General features: G+C 41.3%; 1 protein-coding gene and 1 pseudogene across 2 annotated transcripts in view; both read left to right on the plus strand.

Annotated features, from left to right (window-relative positions):
- The first annotated feature begins 7,247 nt into the window (after positions 1-7,247).
- LOC122679380 lies at positions 7,248-8,406 on the plus strand (annotated as a pseudogene).
- Positions 8,407-10,673: 2,267 nt separating this feature from the next.
- The window catches only part of MTFR1 (mitochondrial fission regulator 1), a 57,788-nt gene continuing 40,587 nt past the window's right edge, over positions 10,674-27,874 (plus strand). Inside the window, exons 1-3 of one of the 2 annotated variants that reach the window (XM_043879109.1) lie at positions 17,207-17,415; positions 18,263-18,381; positions 24,995-25,134. In XM_043879109.1, the coding sequence (XP_043735044.1) occupies positions 25,072-25,134 (63 nt within the window). In that variant the 5' untranslated portion in view covers positions 17,207-17,415; positions 18,263-18,381; positions 24,995-25,071. Of the gene's footprint in view, positions 10,811-17,206; positions 17,416-18,262; positions 18,382-24,994; positions 25,135-27,874 lie in introns of those variants that run through there. The other variant, XM_043879108.1, reaches the window with a different exon arrangement.

Below are 27,874 nucleotides of genomic sequence, written 5' to 3' on the forward strand. Positions count from 1 at the left end.
GAAAGAGTGAATTGGCCTAAACGACTCTCCGTCTTTTAAGCGCTAAGACAAGAAAACTTCATTCCCCAGGAGAAACCCTCGCAGTTTCCCGACTACAAGTCCCAGAGTTCCGGCGCTTAAGGAACCTCTCCGCCCCTTCCTTCAGCAATTCAAATTGAGCTTTACTTCTCAAGCAACTCATTCAGTTCCAATAAAGCAGTTTTGTAATGCTTCATTCGTTTCTGTGGGTCTTAATTCAGAATCTTTTCAAATTTTTTTGTTTGTGCCTAAGAACATTTGCACTAGCTTCTTAGCAGCGCGAGGGTTTCAAAGGACAGGTTTTTTGTTGTTGTTTTAAAGGGAAGCTTCTTTTTGGAATGACTTTTTTTGGGGGGCGGGCTAAGGAAAAAGAGACTAATGATGAGATAATTTTCTCCAATTCTTGAGGAAGTATTTTTTTAAACTTTTTTACTATTTAGTTTGTCAAAGTAAGGATTTAAATACTTGTTTAATTCATAGATGTCACTGACATTTTTGTCTAGGTATATATTTTACATTTTTAAATATTTCTCTCAGTTCAGTTCAGTCGCCCAGTCGTGTCCGACTCTTTGCGACCCCACGAATCGCAGCACGCCAGGCCTCCCTGTGCATCACAAACTCCCGGAGTTTACTCAAACTCATGCCCATCGAGTCGGTGATGCCATCCAGCCATCTCACCCTCTGTCGTCCCCTTCTCCTCCTACCTTCAATCTTTCTCAGCATCAGGGTCTTTTCCAATGAGTCAGTTCTTCACATCAGGTGGCCAAAGTATTGGAGTTTCAGCTTCAGCATCAGTCCTTCCAATGAACACCCAGGACTTATCTCCTTCAGGATGGACTGGTTGGATCTCCTTGCAGTCCAAGGGACTCTCAAGAGTCTTCTCCAACACCACATCAATTTTTCGGCGCTCAGCTTTCTTCACAGTCCAACTCTCACATCCATACGTGACCACTGGAAAAACCATAGCCTTGACCAGACGGACCTTTGTTGGCAAAGTAATATTTCTCTAAGTATAATTTAAATCCCACAGGCCAATCTGAGTATAATGATTGCATTGCACTCAATAAACACATTGAATAAATTCTGAATTCTCTTTCACAGTTTCATTCCACCATGTACTAAATATATTAAAGTTCAAAGGAATTCGACAGGCCTCTAATGGAGAAAGTGTGAGTGAAAATAAATATCCCAAGCTGTAGTTTCTGCTAACGCCTCCAAAATTTAATTCGTCTATACATAAATTTAAAAGCAAAATAGATACTTCTGCTCAAATTTTTTTGCCTTCTCTTATCTTTGGTTAGGACTTCACAGATGGCACTAGTGGTAAAGAACCTGCAGGGGAGAAGGCAATGGCAACCCACTGCAGTACTCTTGCTTGGAAAATCCCATGGACGGAGGAGCCTGGTAGGCTGCAGCCCATGGGGTTGCAAAGGGTCGGACACGACTGAGCGACTTCACTTTCACTTTTCACTTTCATGCATTGGAGAAGGAAATGGCAGCCCACTCCAGTGTTCTTGCCTGGAGAATCCCAGGGACGGCAGAGCCTGGTGGGCTGCCGTCTATGGGGTCACACAGAGTCCGACACGATGGAAGCAACTTAGCAGCAGTAGCAGCAGCAGCCAATGCAGGAGACATAAGAGACCCAAGTTCGATCCCTGGGTGGGAAAGATCTCCTGGAGGAGGGCATGGCAACCCACCCTAGTAGTCCTGCCTGGAGAATCCAATGGACAGAGGAGCCTGGTGGGCTATAGTCCATAGGGTTCCACAGAGTCGGACACAACTGAAGCAACTTAGCAGGCATCCACGCATCCTTGGTTATTCTTCTCTTCCTTCTAATTAATTTGAGCAAAAGGAGCAACGTTGAGTAGAAAAAGTCTCTTTCACACCATTTGACCTATATCAAAAATACAAAAACATGTTTGGCTGGTTTCTGCTTCCCTAAGTCACAGAGGGAGTGGTGGTAGTAAGTAAACGTTGTTATGCTGTCGTGCTCAGTAGTGTCTGACTCTGCGGCCCCATGGACTGTAACCCGCCAGGCATCTCTACCCACAGAATTTTTCAGGCAAGAATAGTGGAATGGGTTGCCATTTCCTACTCCAGGAGATCTTCCCAACCAGGGATTGAACCCCAAGTCTCTTATTTCTCCTGCACTGGCAGCAGGCTCTTTACCACTAGCGCCACCTGGGAAGCCCCAGTAAGTGAATACTGAGTCTAAAATAAAAAGGAAACAAAAAGGATGGATAATGTCTGGTAGTAGAAGCACCAGCCTCATTTGTAACAATCAGCCAGACCAAGTAACAGCTAAAACAGAAAAAGAAAGAAACGGGGGAAAAAAGGAATTGTAAATGTAGAAAGATGTGAGAAACATATGTCCAAACAGCAGTCAGATTAAACATAGCCCATTGAGTGAGTAAATGAAATTTCATTTGGTATTGTTATTGAAAACAATAATCCAGGAAAATAAACTTGCTATTTTTGCTAGATTAATCTGCACATTTGAAAGGGGAAAGACATTTGGGGTATTCCCAACTAGTAATTGATATCATAGGTTTTTAGCACCATCCAGAATAAAATGTTTAATAGAGTCTTTGACTTTTTTAAAATCATACTTCTGATTTCATAGTATTGAAAAGATCAATTCTTCCTAGCAAACTGCCATTACGGAGGGAGGGTAGGTGACTGACATTAAAAGGTAGGGCATATAATCAAAAAAACAATTACTAGTTTCATAAGCACCTATAATCCTATAAGCCACAAGAATGTCTTTTGAGATTTTAAGAATTTATGTTCCCATGCTAAAAATGAACTCAACACCAGTGAAGTTATAGCACCTGCCATTGTGAGTCATAGCTTGTGTTTAACCTCAGATGTCTCGCCACAGGACACAGCTGGAATGTCAGGTTCCTCAATGGCTGTGTTGCTTAAGATGTGAATCACACAATGGCAGTTCTATTCATTTGATTCATTAACAACCATTTTTGGAACACATACAACGTGCCAGAGACAATCTGAGCAATGGATTCAAAGATGAGGACAATCATTCCTTTCAAATTGCTCAAGGTCAAATGCAGTGGTTTCTAAAACTTTTTGATCAAGCACTAATTTTTTTTTTGAGCACATAGCTCTGATGTATATATATATATGATTTATTTATAAATTCTATACACACACTATGAAACTACTGTGTAAGACTTAAAAACATGTCAAAATAGAAAAGTTTAAAGGATGAGAAATAAATAGAAGCACTGAAATATAAAATTGTATGAACATTAAAGAGTTAGCCATATATCATTTACCAAAGAATTAAATTCCAGATAGATTAAAAACTCAAATGTAAAAAATGAAATATTAAAAACCCTTTAGGAAAATCTTGGAGACTACAATGAACAAGGAGGGGGAGATCTTAAATAAGAATGGAAATCAAGAAGTTTACAAGAAGAAGAAAAAATGGACATATTTGACTTGTTTTTAAAAACTTTTTTGTATGGTAAAAAGATACATAAGCAAGATCAATAGGTAAGAGATTTGGGAGTAATTTGGTGAGCAAATAGAGAGTAACATTCAAAAACTGATTACCAACTGTCAAGAAGGGTGTTAACAACACTACTGAAATTGAGTGCACCTCTTCTAAACACATCCAGCTTCCCTTTAACTGTCCCTATCATGGGTGTTCATTGGAAGGACTGATGCTGAAGCTGAAACTCCAATACTTTGGCCACCTCATGTGAAGAGTTGACTCATTGGAAAAGACCCTGATGCTGGAAGGGATTGGGGGATGGAGGAGAAGGGGATGACAGAGGATGAGATGGCTGGATGGCATCACCAACTCAATGGACATGAGTTTGAGTAAACTCCAGGCATTGGTGACGGACAGGGAGGCCTGGCGTGCTGCGATTCATGGGGTCGCAAAGAGTCGGACACGACTGAGCAACTGAACTGAACTGAACTGACTGATCATGGGTACTTCACTGTCTTACCCAGTGGTCTTTTACCAGCTAGGTTTTCTTAGATTCTAAAATCAGGAACTCTTGAGGCCTGTTTCAATGTGATATTTTTTTTTTAAGACAGGCAATCAGAGCTGTCAAAAAAGCAAAACTAGAGAAAGGATCTTGTTTATCTATTTATTCATGTATTTTTGGCTGCAGAAGGTCTTCGTTGCTGCATGAAAGCTTTCTCTAATTGCAGTAAGTGGGGGCTACTCTCTAGCTGCAGCACGTGGGCTTTTCATTTTGGTGGCTTAGTTAGTTGCAGAGCCAGGGCTCCAGGCTTGCGGGCTCTGCAGTTGTGACACATGGGTTTAGTTGCTCCACAGCAAGTGGGATCTTCCCAGATCAGGGATCCAACCAGTGTTCCTGGCATTGCAAGGTGGATTCTTCATCCCTAGACCACCAGAGAAGCCCTGCCCTTGGTATTTTACAAACGTTACACAATTAGTCCTCAGGACTACCCTTTGAAGGTGACTCTTTTCCCCACTGTCAAGAAATTGAGGCCCACAGAGGCTGGCTGGCTTGCCCAATGCTGCATAGCTGGTAGTGGCAGGAGCATATTTGTATATAGGTCTGTCTGACTTAGAAGCCCATAGTCTTTCTATCAATACAACAGAATTCTGCCTTACCATCAACCAATATGAATACATAGGAACCTAACCTTTTGTTAAATCTCTACATAGAAACTGGCCCACAACTGGCCTTGGTCACTTTTTTATTCCGTAATATACACTTAATAAGGATAAATCTCCTTGCCTTAATAATGGCATTATAATCCTTTAGTTTCCTGTTAAGAATCTGGAGGCATGTAAAGGTCAAGGTACTTTTTCAAGGCTGCACATTGAGTAAGAATGAACTCTTGTTTTTTTTTTCTCCTCTATTCAATAAATACTTCAACTTGCAGATGAAATTTCAGTTATTCTGGGTTCTGCCAAGAAAGCAAAGCCATTGGGTCAAGAATTCCAGGATCAGATACACTAAAAAGAGGTCTATTTTCTTCTAAAATCCCCAAATGGATTGCCCTGTAACCTTCTACAGTTTTAAACTTACCTATACAGAGCAATCACATAAGAATCTGGAAAGGAGCTTCGGTATATGCATTTTTAAACAAATCCCTGGGAATTCTCTGGCAGTCCAGTGTTATGAAGTGTCCAACCTTCCATGGCAGGTGGCATGGGTTTGATCCCTGGTCTGAGAATTTTGAGATTTTTATCCCATGTGCCAAAAAAAAAAAAAAAATTCCACAGTGAAATTTAAGAACCACTGATCTTATGGAAGAGTCAGAAATTGTATTAGTTATCTATTGCTTTCTAACAAATTACTCAAAATATAGCAACTTAACAGAATAATCATTTATTATCTCGTAGTTTCTGTGCATGAAGAACCCATGTGTGGCTGAGCTGGATGTTTCTGGCTCAGGATTTCTCATGAACCTGCAATCAAGGTGTCAGTGGGGCTGCAGTCATATCAAGGCTCAAGGTGCAGAGGATCCTTTTCCAGTTCACTCACGTGGCTGTTAGGATTCAGTTTCTTAGGCTGATGTACAGGTGGTCAGAGGCCTCCCTCAGTTTCTTGCCATGTGGACCTCTTCATAGAGCAGCTCACATAATGGCAGCTGGTTTCTCAGAGTGACTGAAGGAGACATCAAGAGAGAGCAAGCAAGTCACAACCCTTTTGTAACCTAATCTTGGAAGGGACATCGCATCACTCTTGCTATAGTCTCTTCATTAGAAGGAAGTCATAGGTCCAACCCCACCCTCAAAGAGAGGAAATGACACAACAGCATGAATACCAGGCAGGGATCTTTGGGGGCCAACTTAGAGGTTGCCTATCACAGAGAGGTAAGCAAAGAATTCAAAAACAAGGCAGTAATATATGTCCACTAAGAGAGGCTAGTATCAGTGATATCTCGGGGCAAAAAGTACACCCAGTATCTAGATTTTGGTTCCTAAATACCATTCCAGGACTCCTGGAAGAAAGGGAGAGATGGCGACTCTAATGCTGGGGCAGGAAAAATACAAGATCAGCCTGGAGCTTCTTGTAGTGCAAGAAAAAAAGATGGTGATCAAAAAACAAAAAGGACACAAGAGCCAACCTCAAAGGTTTCAATGGTCAAGATGGAAACATTTGAACTACAAAATTAAAATCATAATATAAAATATAAAGTATTATAAAATATAAAATGAAGTATAAAATATATATGCATATTTATAATAAATGATTGGATATAAATAAGTGGGGGAAGGAGGAAGAGATGAATCTTCTTTACAGAAAAATTCCCAATAATATGCATAAATATTCTACTCCAGGAGGTGAAGCTTAATCTCCTACTCTCCTTCAGTGTGGGCTGGATTTTGTGACTTACTTCCAGACAATGTGAAAAGAAGGGAGAAAATGCTACTTTACAGTGTTGACACTAGCAAACACTACTGTGGTCTAGGTGGTCAGGGTTAAATTAACATCAGCATAATTAAATCATCATGGACCCCTCATATGATATGATGTGAAGAGCATCTAATCCATATGGTATTTTTCCCAAAGCTTATAATCCCAGTCTAATCACAAGGGGAAAAAAAATCAACAAATTCAAATGGAGGAACATTTAAAAAAATATCTGACCAGATTCCTCAAAACTGTCATGGTCATAGCAAGGTTATGAAAAACAAGGAAAGATTGAGGAACAGACCAGGGAGCCTAAAAAGACATGATGACTAAATGCAATGTGGCACCTTGGATTGAATTCTGGGACAGAAAAAGAGTTAGTAAAATCTGAAATAAGTCTGGAATTTGTACCAGTGTTGGCTCCTCAGTTTTATAAATATTTTATGATAATGTAAGATGTTAGCCTTAGGGAAAACTGGGTGAAGAGAACACAGAAACTTTTTGTACTATCTTTGTAACCTTTTCAGTAAATCTAAAGTTATTCCAAAATAAAGTTGATTAAAAATAAAAAATAAAGCACTCTGCTTATAATTTTGAAAACGTGATGACTGCACAATTTCCCCCTAGACTAGCTTCTGGCTGAGCACACTTCAAACCCTCTTTGTCTTCCATCAGCTACATACTTCTAATGGCAGTCCCACAGGACACATCCATTTATGAGAGAATAAAGCATGGTTGGGAGCTTTCCTGGAAGCCATTCCAACACCGGGAGAGTCAGCAATAACTTATCAGGGAAGTGACTCAAATTCATCTTTTTCCCTCACCCAGATTCCCTATGTGCCCAGAGCCACTTACGTGCATCTAGAATGAAGCCAAGTGTGAATGAAATAAAACTGGAATGGAAAAAAGTCTTAACCAATCCCCGTTGAGGAGGTCTTTAAGATATCTTCCTCGGAGCTGGTCGGGATGAGCGGTGGTGGGACGGAGACCCCGGTGGGTTGTGAGGCCGCCGCAGGCACAAGAAGAAGGACTCTCTGGGGTTCGCGGGCTTGCCGGTGCACCTCATTATCAAGGATCTTGGAGAAATTCATTCAAGGCTCTTAGATCACAGACCAGTTATCCAAGGTGAAACCCATTATTTTGTGAAAGAATTTGAAGAAAAATGTGGTCTTCGAGAAATGCGAGTTCTTGAAAATCTGAAGCACATGATCCAGGAGACAAATGAACATACTTTTCCGATGTGTAGAGCAATGCAAGACAACTTAAACCAAGTTCTCCAGAGACTGCAAGCAGCTACTGACTCGGTCTGTAGACTCCAGCAGAGGGAACAGGAGCGAAAAAAGATTCATAATGACCTTTTGATAGCTAGTGAGAAACAGCATGTGACGCAGTGGGAGGATTTCATGAAAGAGCAGCAGGGCAAGCAGGCAGAAGTGGACGGGGAGCACAGGAAGGCCCTGGAGAAGCTCAGAGAGCAGTATGCCGAGGTGGAGAAGGGCCTGGCCAGTGAGCACGTGAGCCACAGCAGTGAGGAACTACCGAGGAAAAACTGACCAAGAAACTGCTCCCACCCAACCAGTTAGCCTCTGCTTCACGCTTAGCAATATATTCAGTGGCACTCTTCTGTCGGAAGACGGAGCCCTCTCCTGGAGCCTTCGCTGTTTCCTAGAGGAGTGCCACATCTTTCCAGTTTCAAGTGCCTCTAAATGATCCTTCGAAGGGGAAGAAGTTGGAGGAAAGCGGTGTCCACATGCTCGTGGTTAATGTGGACCAGTCGTGGTTTCCATTGATTGATTATCTCAGAGAACTAACCGTAAGTACAGACTTCTTAGGGAAGTAATGTAATTCATCCTTCTGCAGGGTTAATGTTAGTTTATCATTGTGGCTTAGAAAGCAGAGATGGTGTCTGCCTGTCATGGCCTCCTTGGCTCTTGAAGGAATGTATATGGTGTTATTCCATGAGTAATGTAGACAGAAACAGCTGTCCCGGGAGCAGAGACCATAGTGAAGAGAGAGGAGCGTCAGAACCGCGTCTCTGCTGTGACATGGGGCCACGCTGGTCTCTGAACAGTTCACTGGGAGAAGTTGTCGTATAATGCCGTGTTTTCGCTGGACAATAAGACACGCTTGTTAAGATTGTGGCCTTCCAACACTTCATGTTTTCAGCTTTGTTTAAAACATGCTTACAAAGAAAAGCTTACCAGAAACACAGTTGACTTTGAACCTTTTCAAGAACCATAATCTTGCCCATAGTCTTTACCTTATTTTTATGTCTGTTTTTGCTGTGGGTAAGCTTTGTAAGATAAATAATGTCTCTACATGTTTCAGCCATTTAATGAGTAATCAGCAAATTCTGCCAAGGCCTCCCTCTGGAACCGTATAAAGATCCTGGCTCTGAATAAACCAGAAGTATTTGCCCACACAGCAAATGATCCATGTTAAATGTAAATCCTTTTTAGTGTTGAACGTCTGTCTGCATAAGCAGGTGTATTATGATGAAACATGTACCAGTTCTGTCATCACTATGATCTTTAAAAATCTGCATTTAACAGTCTAATTGAGGAACTAAATAGATTTTTTTTATTTACCAACCACCAAGCAGAATTTTATGCAATAATTTCAAGAGATTTATGGCAGATGAATGTGAGGTATGGGTAGACCTTTCAGGTGTTTTTCTCGTTGCTCTTCAGTGAAGAAAGGCACGAGGAGGAAAACACCCAGCTCGCTCGTGTTATCTCAGTGTTGCTGCTGCAGAAAAGTGACAATGCCTGCCTGTGCAAATGTATGGCTTACTGTCACGGCTTCATTCTTGGCTGCATGTTGAAAATGTGATTAAAGTTAATAGAGGAGAAAAAAAAAAGATATCTTCCTTTTAGAGTTGAAACTACATAGATCACGTGAACTCAGTGCTAGATGCCCTCCTTGGGTCTTGGAAAGAGCCAGTGCAAGTCACGGGGTTTGGGCAGAAGCTTCATTTGTCATTGTTGTTTACTCACTAAGTCATGTCCAACTCTTTTGCAACCCCGTGGACTGTATGTACCCCGTCCAGCTCCTCTGTCCTTAGGATTACTGGAGTGGGTTGCCATTCCTGTCTCCAGGGGAACTTCCCCACTTAGGAATCAAACCTGTATCTCCTATATTGGCAGGCAGACGCTTTACAACTGAGCCACCAGGGAAACCCTCAAAATGTATTAGCTTAGCACTAAATTCTCCATGGAACGATCTTAGAGGATACAGGTGAACGCTGTCAGAAATGATGCAAAGCTTGCCCCCTGCCCCTTTAGCTCAGGTGCTCCTGCTCTTTCATCAGGTCAGGTCCCAGCTCAAGCATTCAGTCCTCTCTATTGGGTTCCCTGAGAACCCAGGGCAGGTTTAGGTAAGTCTTTCAGGCCCCCTCCATGCCTCAATTGTAACATTTGATTATATAAGTTAAGTGTGTAGTTAGCCTGTAGGCTCACTGAGGGCGTGGTTCAAAGCTTTTTAAAAATCTTTGTACTGTCACAGAGGGCCCCCAACAATCCCTTGTTGAGTAAGTGAATTGATGCTCTTGTTGAAGGAGGGAAGCCCCACCAGGGAGAGACTTGGGCACCCGTGATAAGAACATCAAAGCTCTGATGACTGACCTCTGGGGTCAATTACAATGGGAGGGTAAGAGAAACAGCTCATCACCAACAGCCTCTTCAAAGTTTATACAGAAATAGGTTTCTCATTCTACAAATGAATCTTTAATCAGTCCTACACAGGTTACCAAGCTTAATATATTGTTAGCTATAAATATAATGCTATTTTCATGACAATGATTTGAAATCCAGTGTCCTAGGATATTCAACTATTGAAAACACACCTGTCCCAATGAATCAGACTAAGATGCTGGAACTGAAGACAGTAAAATCCTCATCCATCAGGCACTTTGTATAACCCCACACCCTCACTTCCCCTAAAGACAAACACACCCGAGATATGAAGGCACAACATAGGCTGGGTGAGGACACGTCCCTACAGCGAGATAAGAAAGAGCTCAACATCTGTTAGCTTAATAAGGGCTTAAGATTCACAGCTTCTTTCAAGGTCACCCACATTTGTGGCCACAATCAGAATGTGGGTCTTCCTACACACCTAGAGCTTGAAGTTTACAAAGCACTTCGCAGCGCAAGAAGTGAAGACAAAAAGCCAGGTTCTCGAGAAAGCGCACACGCTGGTCAAGCCCCGCGCGTGCGCACACTGCGAAAGACAGCCCCTGGCGCGTCCCGCCGTCACCTCGCCTTCCGCTCCCGGCTCTCAGTGCCCGCCTTCGGGTCACGCGCTGATTGGTCGGGCTGGCCGGTGCTCGGGGCGGAGACTGGGTGATTGTCAGCAACGCCGCGGGACAGCCTAGCTCCAAGCCTGAGTTGCCGGAGCAGGCTCCTGGCTGCCTCGCGGCCGAGGTAAAGTGGGGGCTGGCGACTCAGGAGAGCGGTTGGGGCTTGGGGGTCGAGGAGGTGCCCCCGGGCCTGACGGTGGTGGGGAGCCCTGGTGACAGTCAGCGTGGGAGATGAAGGAGCGCGGTTCGGGGTTGCGGGGAGGAGGGCGGTTCCACCGGCCGGTTGGGTGCCTGCGCCGCGGCTGATGGGAGAGGTTCTGGGGCCGCCGAGTGGCTGAGGGCTTGGGTGGGGCTGGAGCTTCGGCGGAGCGGAGGGACTTCGGCCGACTAGCCCCGAGGGCTGCCCCCCTCCCACCCGCCCAGTCACCCCCACGGCTGCCTCCTGCCTTCCTTCGTCTTCGGTCCGGTGTCCGGAAGGCCCTTGGCGGCGTTTCCCGTGGGTGTTGCGCGTCCCCCGGGATCGGCGGGCGCACCTCCCCAGCAGGCCTCGGGTGTCCGGAGAGGGCAGCGCACCTCCCGGGCGGCCCCGGGGCTTAACCAACTCAGCTGGCTGGCTTTTTACTGTTTTCGCTTTTCGCCCCCTTGGACTTTCCCACTGTGTGTTCTTGACCAGGGCTTGCAGTAATCCCAAAGGGGGACGGGGAGGGAAAGAATCGACCTTTTAACATTTAAAAACACGTTATATTATGGAAATCTAGTCGAGAGACTAGCGTGAAGAACGCGGTGTACCCATCACCCAGTTTCAACAAGTTTCAGTAAATGGCTAAGCTTGGTCCTCTCTCCGGATTGTTTTGACGTGTATCTGAGACATATCATTATATCTTTCTTACGTATTTCTCAGGATCAATAGTCATCCTTTTCCAGTCATTTGCTTCCCAGAGAGATTGAGTAAAAATAAGGCACGCTTTAAGGCGTAGACGGCGCCGATACATTTTGCGGTAGGAGAATGTGGGCAATTTTCCAACGGTGCAGTCTCATTTACCTGGTGCTCAGGTTTTCGAAATCACTGAAAACAAAGGTGCCAAATAATCTCGTTTTGTCTGTAGCTTTACTGCATTTGAGTGGTAATAATATTTGATTTTTATTTAATAAATTTTGTTTTAGTACTGATAATTTTATATTTACTGAGTCCTTGATGTGTATGAAGCTTTGTGAAATTGTTTTCACCTGTTAGTTCACTGAACTTTTACAACAGCTGTATGAAGTATTGATGGGTATTATCCCATTTTACAGGTGAGGGGGAAAAAGAGCTTTAGAGAGGTTAAGCAGTTTGCCTGAGGTCAGGCTGATGTAAGGGGCTTGTTGTTGTTTAGTCCCTAAGTGTGTCCAACTCTTTTGGGACCCCATGGACTGTATGTAGCGCGCCAGACTCCTCTGAGATTTCACAGGTAAGGATACTGGAGTGGGTTGCCTTTTCCTTCTCCAGGGATGGAACCCAGGGAGGATTCTTTACTGCTGGGCCACCTGGGAAGCTCTGTGTATGAAGCAGGGGGCTGTAATTTAGCTTGCTGACCCAGGTCACTGCAAAATTCTTGCTCTTTTAACCATTATTGAATGTCCTAAGAATTGTGGGGTAAACCTAACTGCTGTGGAAATTTCTGTTGGGCTACAAATCCATAATGGGAAAAAAACACACCTGGATATTTTGAATACAATAGTAAGATAGGTATTTTTTGTCCCTTTGAAGCAATAAAAGGTTAATACAATTGGTTTTAAAGTTATGAGCAAAGTATACAAGTGTAGTTCAATAAATAGAATTAAATTTTTTTCTATAGATATGGCCAGTTAAAGGGGGAATGAGAAGGGAAAAAAATATATCAAGGAATAGTCTCTACCTCTTTTGGCAGTTAGCATGTACTGGCTATGTATACTGGATACTTTAATATGTATCCCTCATCCTCTCAATTTGACACTACTTCTTATCCTCATCCAAGTATTGAATTGGCTGAAAACTTTGTTCAGGGTTTTTCTGTAACAGCCTTTGGAAAAAGCCAAAGGAACTTTTTGTCCAACCTGATAGTTTTTGAGTAAGGACTAGAGAGAGAGAGAGCTGGGCTTATTCAGAGGACAGTAGAGAAGACTTGCTGAGTTGGAGTTTAGGATTCCTACTGTAGGGGAGTAATTCAAAAGTCTAGAAGTAAGGTTAAATTCACACATGAAGGAACTTGAGTGCCAAATTTAAGAAATTTGAATTTTGAGCAAAGAAGTGACATGATCACAGTCTCCTAGGAATATAATGAACTGGCTCTGTCAAAAATGGCTTCACTTGAGACGTGGAAGCAATTAGTGATTTGACCTGGTGAATAGAAAGGAAATGGGCTTTCCAGGTCTTTCTAGCTGCAAAGAATCCACCTGGCAATGAAAGAGGCGTGGATTTGTGGATTTGATGTCTGGGTTGGGAGGATCCCCTGGAGTAGGAAGTGGTAATCCACTTCAGTATTCTTGCCTGGAAAACTGAAGGACAAAGGAACTTGGTGGGCTACAGATCCTGGGGCTGCAAAGAGTTGGACACGACTTAAAGCAACTCAACAACAACAAATATCCATGAGCCCTGTTCAATTTCAGGAAGAAGGAACTCAAGGCAATACAAAATGGCACAGGGAGGGTGGATATACATTCTGTCTAGTGCTCTGCAGGAAGGGGGAGTTCACCTCTAAGCGAGTCTGGCAATGAGGCAAGACTCACGGTGTATTCATTTTCCGGGGCTACCGTAATATGCTGAGTGACCAAGCACACACATATAAAGGAAATAGATTTTGGTTTAACTGGTGAATTTATGGACATAAGGAAAGAAATGGAGGGAAAAAAATAGTCTGTAAAAGAGTAAGAGACAGTGTGGTAGAGTGGTGCATGCAGTAGGTTCTGAAGTCCAGGTAAACTTCAGTTTCTACTCCTTTGTTTTCTTGGGTAATCTTGGTGATATGAGTATTATTACTGTATAGCTGCTTTTTGAATTGTTGACAACTCAGCTGTTCATCTGTTCTTTTATGTTTATTATGTACTGTTGATACGAATTGCACCACTTAGTTTAAGCAACAAAACGTGGCACTATAATCTCACTATGTAATGATACACAAGAAAGGTGGAGAATTCCATCACCTAGCCTCAGACACAGGCAATGTTAAGCTTTGGTATCTTTTCAGATCTTTTCTTCTGTGTATGCGTGTGCATAAAATAATTATTTCACCACCATTTCTATGCTTTATTTTTTAAAACAGAATCACATATATGATAGTCATTTAGATGTTTATCAGATATCCTTTCTTTTTGTTTTAATGGCCATAAACTTAGAATGGGTATGTTGAATTTAACTATTTCCTTATTGATGGACATTTAGTTTGCTTCTAGAGTTTCTCTTCTACAACTAGTACTTCAGTAACTAGGCTTCCCTCGTGGCGCAGTGGTAAAGAATCTGCCTGCAAGGCAGGAGACTGGGTTTAATCCCTGGGTTGGCACGATCCCCTGGAGAAGGCAGTGGCAACCCACTCCAATATTCTTGCCTAGACAATTCCATAGACAGAGGAGCCCAGCGAGCCACAGTCTATAGGGTCGCAACTACCCTTACTAGTTTTTAGAAACTCAACATCTTTTTTGAAACTGACACAACATTGTAAATTAAGTATATTTCAATAAAAAGTAAAAAGTATTGTTAATTTGAAAAAAAAACTTTAATTAAAAAGGTATAATTTATTGACTTGTTCCACAAGGTAATTTTATATATACATAATATGTAGAGGACAGTAATTATTACACAGCTTATCAAAATCACCTTTACAATGAATTTTCATCAATCTGCTTGGCCCAAGGAAGCAGTTTTAGTTAGTGAAAAATATTATTGACTTCCAAGTAATGTGAGTGTTTCTACTGGTGTCCAGGACCACTTAAGATATTTGAGCAGTCTTTTCAAAAGATTGTTTTAAAACTGATGCCAGAATACTTAATTCATTTGCATCGGAATGCTTAAAATAACACTTTAAGGAAATTCCTGTGTCATTCACAATAGGGTTATATCTCAGACTTACATGAAAATGACACATCTTTAATTCAAATGAAAACATACAATTACCTCTAACCTCTTTTATAACATAAGGAAAGTCATCCTCTAAAAATGTTAGTGAAAATGTCCCTCAGAAGTTTAGTTTCATATCTAAAGCTGTTTTAATTTGAAAGAACTTTCATCAAGTTTTAACTAGGTAATGTTCTTAGGCTTCTTATCTAAATAGTTTGTTGTTGAGAGATGTAGTACAGGTCATGAGATTTATTCATTTGTGGACTGAAAAAAGTTTAACTTATTATATGTCAGATTCTGTGATGGGTACTGGGAATGTAGCAGTATATTTAATTTTCTATGACTAGTATAGAATATTAGTTCTAAAATACTGCCAGTAAATCCCATACCCATAGGTTGAATACTATGTCATTACTTAATAGTGTGATAAAGTGTTCTTATTTAAAGTCTCAGCCCAGACTGATGTGGTCACTATAGCTGGTCTATAGCTATAGTGGTCTATAGCTGTGGTCACTAGACTTGAGTTTCTAAAAAGTAGGGTAGGGTGTTGACATATGGTAGACAACTTTTTATTACGGTAAATATTTTTGGGGGGGACGGGGGCTTCCCAGGTGGCTCTAGTGGTAAAGAACCCACCTGTCAGTGCAGGAGACAAGAGATACAGGTTTGATCCCCGGGTTGGGAAGATCCCCTGGAGGAGGGCATGGCAACCCACTCCAGTGTTCTTGCCTGGAGAATTCCATGGACAGAGGAGCCTGGTGGGCTGCAGTCCATAGGATTGCAAAGAGTCAGACATGACTGAAGTGAATTAACATGCACACACAAGCATTTTACGTATTTTTTTAATTAAAAAATATTTAGTTATTTAATTTTGGCTGTGCTGGGTCTTCATTGCTGGGCATGCTTTTCTCTCATTGCAGTAAGTGGAAGAGGGCTACTCTTCATTGTGGTACTCTGCCTGTCATTGCAGTGGCTCCTCTTGTTGCGGAGCACGGGCTCTAGGGCACATAGGCTTCAGTTGTGGCAAGTGGGCTCAGTAGTTGTGGCCTCTGGGCGCTGGAGTGCTGGCTTAGTCGTTGTGGTGCACAGGCTTAGTTGCTCTGCAGTATGTGGGATCTTCCCAAACCAGGGATCGAACCTTTGTCTCCTGCACTGGCAGGTGATTCTATCCCCATGTCCTAAAAGAAAAAGCATTTTCACACTAGAAACATAAGAAGGATATGTTCTCAAAGGACAATAACTTTTTTTTTTTGAGGGGCGTGGTGCCCTGCATAACTTTCGGGATCCTAGTTCCTCAACCAGGGATTGAACCCAGGGCACGACAGTGAAAACACTGAGTTCTAACCTTTGGACTGCCAAGGAATTCCCATCAAAATAAAGGACAGTAACTTTAAATTGATTAAGCTTTTGTTTTTTACTTCATGGCCCTTGGTTGTCTTTTTCATCATTGTTTGCACCCAGAATGTAGATTGTCCTTTGGGGTGCACTGATTTGGCTTACCTGACTTCTTAGTTTTCTGAAAACAGGAAACATTATTCCAGTAATTTAGCCAATGGAATAACTAAGAATGTTCTGTTAATCTTTTTAGGCTCCGGGTATAAAGTGTCACACTCTTCTGTTACATTGTAAAGATAATTAAGTGGCCATTTCTGTGAATAGTTCACAAAGACATTATAAAAATAAGCTCCATGTACTATTGTAGCTTTTAAAGTTTGTAGCATTTTAAATTTACTGATAACTTTGTAATCCCTGCTAGCAGGTTTCTTGTGAAACTGTTGCTAATAACTTTTTAAAAAGTCATAACTATCTCAAAAAACATAAACTGCATTACTTGAAACAATTTGATTTGATTGTGCAATAGCTCAGTTGGTAAAGAATCCCCCTGCAATGCAGGAGACCCCGGTTCCATTCCTGGGTTGGGAAGATCTGCTAGAGAAGGGATAGGTTACCCACTTCAGTATTCTTGGGTTTCCCTTGTGGCTCAGCTGGTAGAGAATCCCCCTGTAATGTGGGAGACCTGGGTTTGATCCCTGGGTTGGGAAGATCCCCTGGATAAGGGAAAGGCTACTCACTCCACTATTCTGGCCTGGAGAATTACAGTCCATGGAGTTGTAAAGAGTTGGACAAGACTGAGTGATTTTCACTTTCACTTCACTTTTAATTGGTCTACCTGTGTGCTATTATATATTTTTGTAGTATTTGTGGAGGGAAAAGAAAGTCTGTTTTCAGTGTTTATCTATTTCTCATTCAGTTTTGATTTTCTCTTCTACCAGCTCTCATCCTCCCCCCGACCCTGCTATAGTACTGCACTGTATTTCTATGTCTAGTCTAGCCAGATTAGATTATAAGCCTATACCATCATCATATAATTCTAGAAATTAAATTTTACACACAGAACCAAACCAACCAACCAAAACAAAGTGCAGTCTGATTCTTAGCCATCTTTTTTAAACCTTTTTTATTGTGAAGTGTAACACAGGAAGATGGATAAACATAAATAATACAGCTCAATATATGATCACAAAGCAAACATCCATGCAGTGACCACCCAGATTAAGAGCTAGAAAGTTGCCCGCCCTCTGGAAAACTCCTTTTGCTGCCTTGCACCTGCTACCCATCCCATCCAAAGGTAACCACCGTGGTAACACCTTACACTACAGGTTTGTTTTGCATTTTATGATTTTCTGCATGCCTTTAAGAGCTATAGTGATGTCCCCTTTTTCATTCCTGTTACTGGTAACGTGTGCCTTTTCTTTCCTCAGTAAATCTCATTTAGAGGTCAGTTCTTTTTACTGCTCTTTTCAAAGCACCGTTGGCTTGGTAATATTTCTCTGCCTTGATAGTTCTCCGATGCTTTCAAATAGTTAATTAAAAAATTTTATTGTTGTTGTTCCCCTAGTTTACTTGTTCTCAGCAGGAGAGTTTGTCTGAAATTAACCTAGTTCACATATAAATAGAAGTAAAATTCCTCTTAAGATATCTGTTTACAATTGAGACAGTATAGAAAAGGCACTGGCTTGGGGCTTAGATTAAAGCCTTTCATTTAATATTCAAGTATTAACTGAGCAACTGTTGTATTCTATGTAGTGTGCTGAGTGCTGGGGTCTTGTGATGAGTAAGCTAGTCTTTGCACTTTGGGTGATTACAGTGCTGTGGAGGAGATAGGCAGTCTAGATACATTGTTTTAATGTGCTGTGTAGGAGAATACACACAGGAGGGCCCCAGTACTGGTTGATCAGGAAAACCCTCTTGGAGGAGGTGAGAGCTAAACTGAAACAAAAGATTGGTAGAAACTAGCATAGTCCAGGAAGCATGTTGAATTTTTATTATCTATGGGACTGAATCAAAGATTAGATTATGAAAAATGCAGAGGATAGGGAAACAGATCAAATCATAAATACTTGGGCATTGAGAATGGATAGAAAGGGATAGTAGAATCAGGGGAAAGGGTGGTGCACATAATCTAGTAATGTATATGTATAATGTATATTTTTTTACAATATACAGACTCAGAAGAGCAGCAAGAGCAATAGATATGGAATTTGATATATACAGGAGGGAAAATAGAACTTGCTTGTAGGAAATGAAACAGAAAGAAAGAAGAACTAGGGATACCATTGTCTGAGGTAGGTACGAACACATTTAGGAGGAAAATTAACATGTTCAGTTTTTGCTTTCTTTGGTTTGAAAGAAAATGGGAGAAACCAGAAGGTAGCATGTGATTGCCATTAACAGGGAAAAGAGAATCCATGTAATACAGGGTATAGCTGATGTCATGAGACCTGTGAGTGGAGGGGTGGGTATGATCCTGAGTACTTGGTTGGAAGGAGGGATAGGAGCGAGTGGGGGAACAGGTTTAGGGGGACAGAACAGGTGTGGATACAGAGGTGCTGCGCTTGTGGCATATGGAGTGTGAGGTCGTTGAGGGATTTCCTGTCAGATGACTTTCCTTATTTGAATAGTAAGTTTGGTCATCTGAGAAATGACGGAGCTCGAATTAGAGAGATTTGGGTAGTATGGAGAATGCTAGAAATAGCTGCCCTGGAGAATGGAGGAGGGGAGAGCAGGAAAAGAAGGCCGCCCTGAGTGCTCGGCAGCAGTGAAGGCCTGGCTCTGTCAGCCCCTGAGTCGTGTCCGACTCTTTGCGACCCCGTGAACTGTAGCCTGCCAGGCTCCTCTGTCCGTGGGATTCTCCAGGCAAGAAGACTGGCATGTGTGGCCATGCCCTCCTCCAGGGGATCTTCACGACCCAGGGATCGAACCCTGGTCTCCCACATTGCTGGTGAATTCTTTAGTCTGAGCCACCAGGGAAGCCCGTGAATACTGGAGTGGATAGCCTATCCCTTCTCCAGGGGATCTTCCCCAACCAGGAATTGAACCAGGGTCTCCTGCATTGAAGGTGGATTCTGTACTAGCTAAGCTACCGGAAAAGCCCCCAAAGGCCTAGTTGAGACCAGAGGTAGTACATTTGTAGCAACTTCAAGATGTGAGGTTTAGTCATTTTTCTACAGCCCAATTTTCGGAAGTGTAGGCTGGTGTACTTACCAAGTTCTGGCTTGTTGAAGAAACAAGACAGTAGAAAAAGGGACTGAAAGTACTAGAAAGCAGTGGTTCAGATGTGGGGCTGCGTGAGGAAGAAGAAAGTGAAGGTGAAGGGATTGACTAGGATGACTGAAAGTTCAGGGGAAGGAGACTGAAGGTCTCCATATATGATGCAAGGCGTGTCTGAGTGAAAGCGGCGATATTTGGATTTTGTGATTTCTAGATTTTGTTTTTAAATGACAAGTAAAACATGCTTTGTAGCATTGTTCTAAGCAGCACAAACCATATAAAGAAAAAATTACTTCTCCCTGCTCTGGCCAGTTTTAAGAGTCTGATGTAAAGCTGGTTGGGTGGTGCTGAATTCTCTTAACATTTGCTGTGTGTGAAGCTTTTGATTTCTTCATCAAATCTGAATGAGTCTTGCTGGATAGAGTATTCTTGGTTGTAGTTTCTTCCCTTTCATCATTTTGAATATACTGTGCCATTCCCTTCTGGCTTGTAGAGTTTTTGTTGACAGATCAGCTGATAACCTTAAGGGTGTTCGCGTGTATTAATGTGTTATTTGTCATTTTTTCCTTGTTCCTTCTAATATGCTATCTTTGTCTTTAGTTTGGTCAGTTTGATTACTGTGTGTCTTGGTGTGTTCCTCCTTGGTGATTATCCTGCCTGGGACTCTCAATAAAACTTGAATCCAATTGTCTGCTGAGGGGTGGGGCTGCACTCCCTCCCTGTTAGTTTGGCCTGAAGCAACCCAGCCCTAGAGTCTATAGGCTCTGTGATAGGGACAGTGGCCACCATAACAAGGGCTCATGCCAGTGGGCATTTCCCAGAACTGCTCCTGCCAGTCCTCTGTCCCTGCTGTGGGCTGCTGCCCCCTCACGTTTCTGCAGGAGACCCTTCAACACTAGCGGGTGGGTCTGGTGTGTGCCCTCCAAGAGTGGAGTCTCTGTTTCCCCCAGTCGTGTGGAAGTCCACAGTCAAATCCTGCTGGCCTTCAGGGTCAGATACCCCAGGGATTTCCAATCCCTTTGTCAGATCTCCTGGCTGGGAAGCCTGATGTGAGGCTCAGAACCTTCACAACAGGGGGAGAACTTCTTTGGTACTATGAAGAATACCTAGTTTTGTGAGTCACCCAGCTGGTGGGTATGGGATTTGATTTTATCATGATTGTGCCCCTCCTACTGTCTTGTTGCAGCTTCTCCTTTGTCTTTGAATGTGGGGTATCCTTTTTTTGGTTGGTTCCAGCTCTGTCGATAGTTGTTCAACAGCTATATCCATGCTTTTGCAAATGAGTGCATGTCCTTCTGCTCTACCGTCTTGAACCAATCTCTGTCAATAGTTTGATGTATATCTTTCTATAAATGAAAAGGTTGAAGATTTTTGTCTTTTACAGAAATGAAATCATAGTATATTACTCTCCTGTATCATACTATCAAGTCATTACATAGACTGTAACTCACTTTTAATAGATGCATAAAGGTTTGTGATATGCATATACTGCAATTAACAGGTGTTTTATTGATGCACATTTAAAGCTGATCCTGATTTTGTGAATAGAAGAAGCACTGCAGAAAGTATCTTTGTGTATGTTCTCTGTGGGTAATGCTTTTATTTCTGCAAAAAATTCCTGAAAGTCACATAATTTAATCAAAAGCTATATGTGTTTTTAAAATTTTATTTGAGGCGTAACTTGCATTACGAGAAGTGTGTAAGTGTGCAGCATCTTGATAAGCATTCCCAGAGTAAACACATCCAGCTGTCTGTCTGTCTGTCTGTCAAGACATACAGCTAGGCCAGCACCCACTGAAATCCCTGTCACTACCTCTGTCTCCACAACAGTTAGAAGAAAAGCTTTGAAAAAGAATTCATAATCTGTGACTAGCTTGCTTTTAGTTTGACCTGTCTTAGATCTTTATGTAACTAGATTCAAACGGTGCTGTATTGGATGCATTATTGTAAATATTATAACCACTCAGCACTGGCAAGAACATGTGTTTATGATGTACTAGTGCTGAGGAGTCCAGAGTGCACAGTTCCATTTAGGGAAGGACTTGGAGAAGAGAGGAGTCAGCTGAAGTCATAGTTGAATGATAAGGAATGCTCACGCGTCCTTCAGTCAGTCCTCATGAGGAACAGACGGTGGTCAAGCAGTGCTTCCTAAGGAGAGCTGCTTTTGCTTGTTTCTTAAATGAGATACAATTTACATACAGCAAAATTCACTCCTTTTGGTAGATTTCTTTGAACGCAGTCATGTAACCACCACCACAATCAAGATAGAGACTATGTCCATTTTTCCAAAACTTGCCTTGTGCTCTGTTGTAGTTGTTACAGTGGAGCTGTTCCTCCACTGACAGTCCCTGGTGACCCCTGATCTGTTCTGTTGTCTCTTTAGTTTTGCCTTTGAGGGAGAGTTTTGAAAAGAACTTAGAGCAGTAATTCGGAGATGGTTGGATAGCATCACCGACTCAATGGATATGAGTTTGAACAAACTCTGGGAGATGGTGAAGGACAGGGAAGCCTGGTGTGCTGCAGTCCTTGGGGTCGCAAAGAGTTGGACGTGACTGAGCAACTACACTACCACCCCCACAAAGAGCAGTGATTGATTGGAAACAGCCTGGGTATAAAGGGAGCAAGAATAAGCAAGTACTGGACCCTTTGACACAGCATTCTACAGGGAGAGCCGAGTTTCAGTTCGGTGAGGGAGGAAATGCTTACCTTCATTCAAACAGGCTTCCAGAGAGCACAGTGGAGCGGTCTGGAGTAAAGGGTAGCTGTAGGAGGCCCCCAGCTATGTGACCTCTCTTCCATGTTTTCTGTTTAACAAGGACCATTCACTTCCCTGGTGGCTTAGACGGTAAAGTGTCTGCCTACAGTGGGGGAAACTCGGGTTCAATCTCTGGGTTGGGAAGATCTCCTGGAGAAGGAAATGGCAACCCACTCCAGTATTCCTGCCTGGAAAATCCCATGGACGGAGGATCCTGGTAGGCTACAGTCCATGGCGTCGCGAAGAGTCGGACACGACTGAGCGACTTCACTATTCTCCTTATTGAAAATTCCTTTTTTTCTTTTTGGTGACAATATCTCTCACATTTTTCGTTACCTCTTTTGAATATTTTTTCCCACTGACCTTTGCTTGATCTTCAGGTATTTCCTGAGATTTCTATCCTGGCTTCATTTCTTACTCTGTATGAGTTAGCCCATTCACTCTCAGGTTGCATTTTCTAAGCCACGCTTCCTAATCTTTCTCTCTAGTGCAGACTCTCTTCCTCGTAAGAATAATTTTTTAAAAAACCTTTCACTTAAAAAATTAGGAAAAAACTTCTCAATGGAAGGTATCAAAATATGCCCCCAAAACCTGTGAAGAACCCCCTACTAAAATTAAAAAGACTGACAGTACCAAGTATTAATCATTGACAGTACCAGGGATTGTTGAACAGCTAGAGCTCTTTTATTTATCTGCTTTTGAGAGTGTAATTGGTATAACAACCTCAGAAAAGTTAGTTTCTATTAAAGATTTAACCATGTATCTGTATATATTATGATCTGGCTATCTTACTCCTGGGTATAAACTCAAGAGAAATTAGTTCTTATGTGTACCTCGCTATGTTATGTGCATGAATTGTTTCAGCAACTTTATTTGTAACAGCTAAAAATAGAAACTACCCAAATGTTCAGGAACAGTAAATCATGTAACAACACTGTAAATTAACAATATACTTCAACAAAATAAAACAAGAAACAAAAAATCCCTATTAAATTGGGTAAGTTAAATTGTGGTAGAGTATCATAGCAAAATACTGCACATCAGTGAAAAAGAACTGTGGTTCCCAAATCATGGGAATAAATCTCGCAGGCAATGTTGAGTGAAAGAAGTCAGACCCAAAAGAGTACATACAGCCTGCAAATGTGATAGACTGCAGAAGTTAGAGTACTATTTAGATGGGTGAAGCATGGATATTGACGGGGTGGAGGCTCACAGGAGCTCTTGGCATTCTTTAAGTGTTTTATATTTTGGTTTGGATGGAGGTTCTACAGGTTTATACCTGGACACACTTACAATTTGTGCACTTTTCTGTGTAAGTTATATCTCAGTTTCTAAAAAAGCGGTAAGGGGAATTCCCTGGCCATCCAGTGCTTAGGACTTGGCGCTTTACTGCTGAGGACTCAAGTTCAATCCCTGGTTAGGGAACTAAGATCCCACAAGCCTCGAGGCATGGCCAAAAAAACCCAGAAAACGGTGATAGGTTTTCAAATCCTAAATAAAACCATCCTTTTTCTCTGATCAGGTTTTTTTTTGGCCAGTCATCTCCAGCTTATTTTTGGCCCTCTGCTCTTTTTATTCCCATTACCTCAGAGTATTCATTCTTATAAGCAATTATAGATGCTGGTAATATTAAAATATATTAATATCTCACCACTGTTGCAGTTGTGACCGTTTCTTAGTTACCAGTAAATTATATGTTCCTGTTAGTGCTTTCTCTTTCATTACATACTTTGATCTGTCATTAGGGCTGGTCTCTTTCTAGTTCATATTTCACCCAGTGCCTGGCATATTTATGTCATCTTTATTCTACCCCACCCACCTCCATTCTTTATAATTGTTCATCAAGTTCTTCTCAGAGTGTAGGCCACAAACTTTATTTCGGGTCCACAAGAGGAAAAACTTCTATCAGAATGTGAATCAAATATATCACAAAGTACACAGTTTTTTAAAGGCTTCCTTGAGAAGAAAGCAGCACATTGATTTATATCTGGTCTACAGTCCTTGTCACTTTGGAGACCAGCTCTTCCAGTAAACTGGTCTATGCCGTATGAGTTCATATCTGTGTCAGATATACAGTGTATTGATGGGGAGAGGAGGAGGTTGAGTGGCAGTGTCAGCGCCAGTGAGTGTGGAAGAACTTTGTCATTTTTTTGACCTTCTGGCATCTGAAGTCCTGCCTTATATTTATGGAGTTCCTTTAGGACTTTGGTGGAAGGTAGAATCTGCTTCTAACTGTAGCCAGGTGTACGCTCAGTCTCTGTCATGTCCGACTCTGTGACCTCATGGATTGGGGCCCGCCAGGCTCCTCTCTCCATGGGATTTCCCAGGCAAGAGTACTGGAGTGGGTTGCCATTTCCTTCCAGGGGATCTTCCTGACCCAGGGATTGAACCCATGTCTCCTGCATTGCCAGGCAGATTCTTTACCACTGCACCACCTGGGAAACCCTGTAGTCAGGTAGGTTTGACCAAACAGATGCCACTAGTAGGCCAGCACCTCAGGAGCCAGATGGAGAAGTGGGACCTGGTAGATTCTGTCCCGTCAGTAGTCACGGTAGCAGCTGTAGAGGTGTCTCCCAAGACAGTTTTGCTGTAATTTTGGATGTCTTTCCTGGTTGTGTAGCCTCTAAGTTTCTTCTAAGATTGTTATCTACTGTGTGTCTTTCCATAAATATATTTTCTGCTTAAGTCAGCCACAGTAGGCTTTCATCGCTTTCAACATAGAACCCTGACTGGAAAAGTTAAAAAATAGTTAGAAAAACAATTGTAATACTAGTTTATATAAAGCTGATCTCAAGCAAAAAACTTTTTTAATTTACACACACACAAAGATTTAAGATGTTGTAGACTAGACTGACTTTGTGAGACGTGTTATAGACAGTAAAGATTCTAAATAATAATAATTTCACTTTAATATTTGCATTTTCAAATTTCAGTTTGCTTTATGGACCATGTGCTGCTATGTATGCCTGAAGTACTTGAAATGCAAATTTGGAGAGACTTTGCCATCTAAATGCTTGGCTGGATTAAAGGCCTAATTAGGATGATTTTTCAACAGGTTGGAAGCATGCAATCGGTGAGTGCTCAAAATTCATTTTTAAAATCCAGACATTGATAATTTTTTTCTGGGAAAAATGAATCTATGTATGGCCAACATATGTAGTGTTTAATTTGCTTGCTATTTAAATCATGGAAATGAATCTTTATCCAGCATCCTAAGGGATGGGTTACATTGAAAACTTATTCAATATTCATGTGACTGTTAAAAGCGATGAATTTGTTATTAGTAAGGAAAAGGCTTAAATACATATATATATATAAACAAACCACTGAATAAAATATGTTTGACTAATGCTTGACAACTCAGTGTTGTATAACTGTTAATATTGGAATATTGAATGCTTTTATTTGGTTTATCACACAACTCTTTACAATAAAAGTCATGTCTGCTAAAATACAACTACAGATACAAAGAAAAAATTAGTGTAATATGGTTATTCTATGCCAAAGATGCTCTAATCTTAACATTTAAAAAATATATTCTACTGATACATAATTTTTTTTTCAGACCCAGTGTAAAGTTATTAGAACAATAGTTGTACCAAGCATATTTTGTGGAACATTTATCATTTTCAAATTCGGTGTTATTGGTGACATGGAATTAAGCTGTTTTCTTAAAAGATATAGGCAAGTTGCATAATTTGAGTATACTTTTAATTGCACTGCTTTTATGTTTTGCTTTTATTTTGTGTCTCTTCAAGTTGAGAAGGTTGAACTTTTATTTCCCCCAAGCTCCCAAAGTTAACATATATTTTCTTTGGAGATAAAAAGCAAAGAACCAAATAAAATTACCCTTTTTTATAGTTGCATAATTTTGAGATTATCATCTTGAGGATAAGCAATGGGAAGATGGTTTGTAAAGTTAATACTTTTGTCTTTTTCAGTTACATATTCTTATGTTTCCAACTTCACGTAGTGCAGCTATACCACCTTTCTTGTTTGCCGCTTACCACTATTTGGCTGCCTGGGGCAGATGAACATTTCAGTACTGACAGCAAGAGAATTTCTTTTCCATTGGGAAGTCAGGAAGCTTTTCTTGCTAATGATTCCCCCAAAGTGAAGCTTTACAGTTTGTGATTCCTTTTCATTTGCAGTTTTAGTAAGAAGTGTGGTTTAGTGGAAAGATCATATATAGGTCTTAGACTCACACACACCTCAGTCTGAAATGTATTTCTGCCAGTTACTTTCTTCATCTGCAGAGTACGGGTGGGAGGAACTGCTGCCGCACAGGGCGCCCGTGGGTTAAGTGGCAGGGTATGTGCAGTGCCTATCCGTGGCTTGTGTGTAGCGTCTAGTCAGTGATGGTCAACCTCCTACCATTTTGCTCTGTCATCCTCCTGCCCCCGCCCGAAGTCGGGCAATGTGACCAGGGCTGATTGAGGCCAAAGTGCAGAATTTTGTTTCAGGAACAGATAACACACTTCACTTAGTTTAATTTGCTTATTTAGCTTTATTCATTTTGAACTCTAAAACAAGTGCCTTTCATCAAAGAATGGACCAGGTAAGAGAGCATTCACTTGCTCCCAATATTTTAATAAAAACTGACAGCCCTTTTTACTAATGGCAGATGGAAATACCATTTTTTTTTAATGTAACATATCATCACCTTTAACCAGTTAACTGAAAGTCTATATAAAAATAAATTTTCTCCTAACATGAAGCAGTATGACCCTTTGGAGTTATTTTCTGTCTTTGTTTCCTGGATCTCTCAGCCTGCTACCTAAGAGTAATCTGAAAATTAAAAAAAAAACCAAAACCACTTTTTAGTTCCATTTTTCAATGATAAAATATGTATTTCTCACTGTTTTGATATACAAATGTACTGTGTTTGAATGTATTCAAGAACAAAAACTGCCTTCATCCTTTATGTATTTTATCTGCCTAAAAAAAAAGTGCAAGTCTGAGATCAGGATTTTGTTTTTGGTGATGATAACCTATTTGTATTTTATCACACAAATCAGCGCCATCATAATAGCTATCATTCATTGGCTTAGTATACCTAGTTCTTTTATGCATATTATCTGTGTTCACTAGGACAATGATTTGTTTTTTAAACAGATGAACACTCTTGAACGTCAGGTTCCTCAACTGAGTTGTCTAAAGTTACCTGACTAATAAGTGGCAGAGCTATAATATGAATTCAGTTCTGATTCCAAAATCCTCTTTTTTTAGTGTACTTGACTACCTCTTATAATAGGGGAAGATGACGGTATTTATTAAATAATACATACTTAAATCTTTTAACTCATTTAATGCTCATAAGCATGAGGTCCCCATTTTATAGATGAGGAAAGGGAAATAGAGAGGGATCAATGACTTGCCAGCTTTATACAGACAGTAAGTGGTATGCCTACTTTTATTTCTTTTTTAATTTTATTTATTTTAATCTTGGCTTTTAAAGCCAGTCCTGCATGCTGTTGAGGCCTCTCTGTTTTCTGTTCATTGCCTTCCATTTGGCCTCAACATTTGTTTGACTTTAAAACCATATACAGCTGACCCTTGAACAATGTGGATTTGAACTGCTCACATCCACTGATATGCAGATGTTTTTCAGTAATAAATACTGCAGTACTGCAGGATCCATGGTTGGTTGAATCCGGGGATGTGAAACCCTGGATATTGGGGGCAACTGTAAAGTTCCGTGTGGATTTTGTCGGGAAAGTGGGGTAGTGCCTGGTACCCCAATTTCAAGTGTTGTTCAGGGGTCTGCTGTATTCATATTTGTCCAAACTTTCTCCTCAGTGTATTATTACTAT

This window comes from Cervus elaphus, chromosome 21 (assembly GCF_910594005.1).
Source record: "Cervus elaphus chromosome 21, mCerEla1.1, whole genome shotgun sequence".
In the NCBI taxonomy this organism is placed as follows: Eukaryota; Metazoa; Chordata; class Mammalia; order Artiodactyla; family Cervidae; genus Cervus; species Cervus elaphus.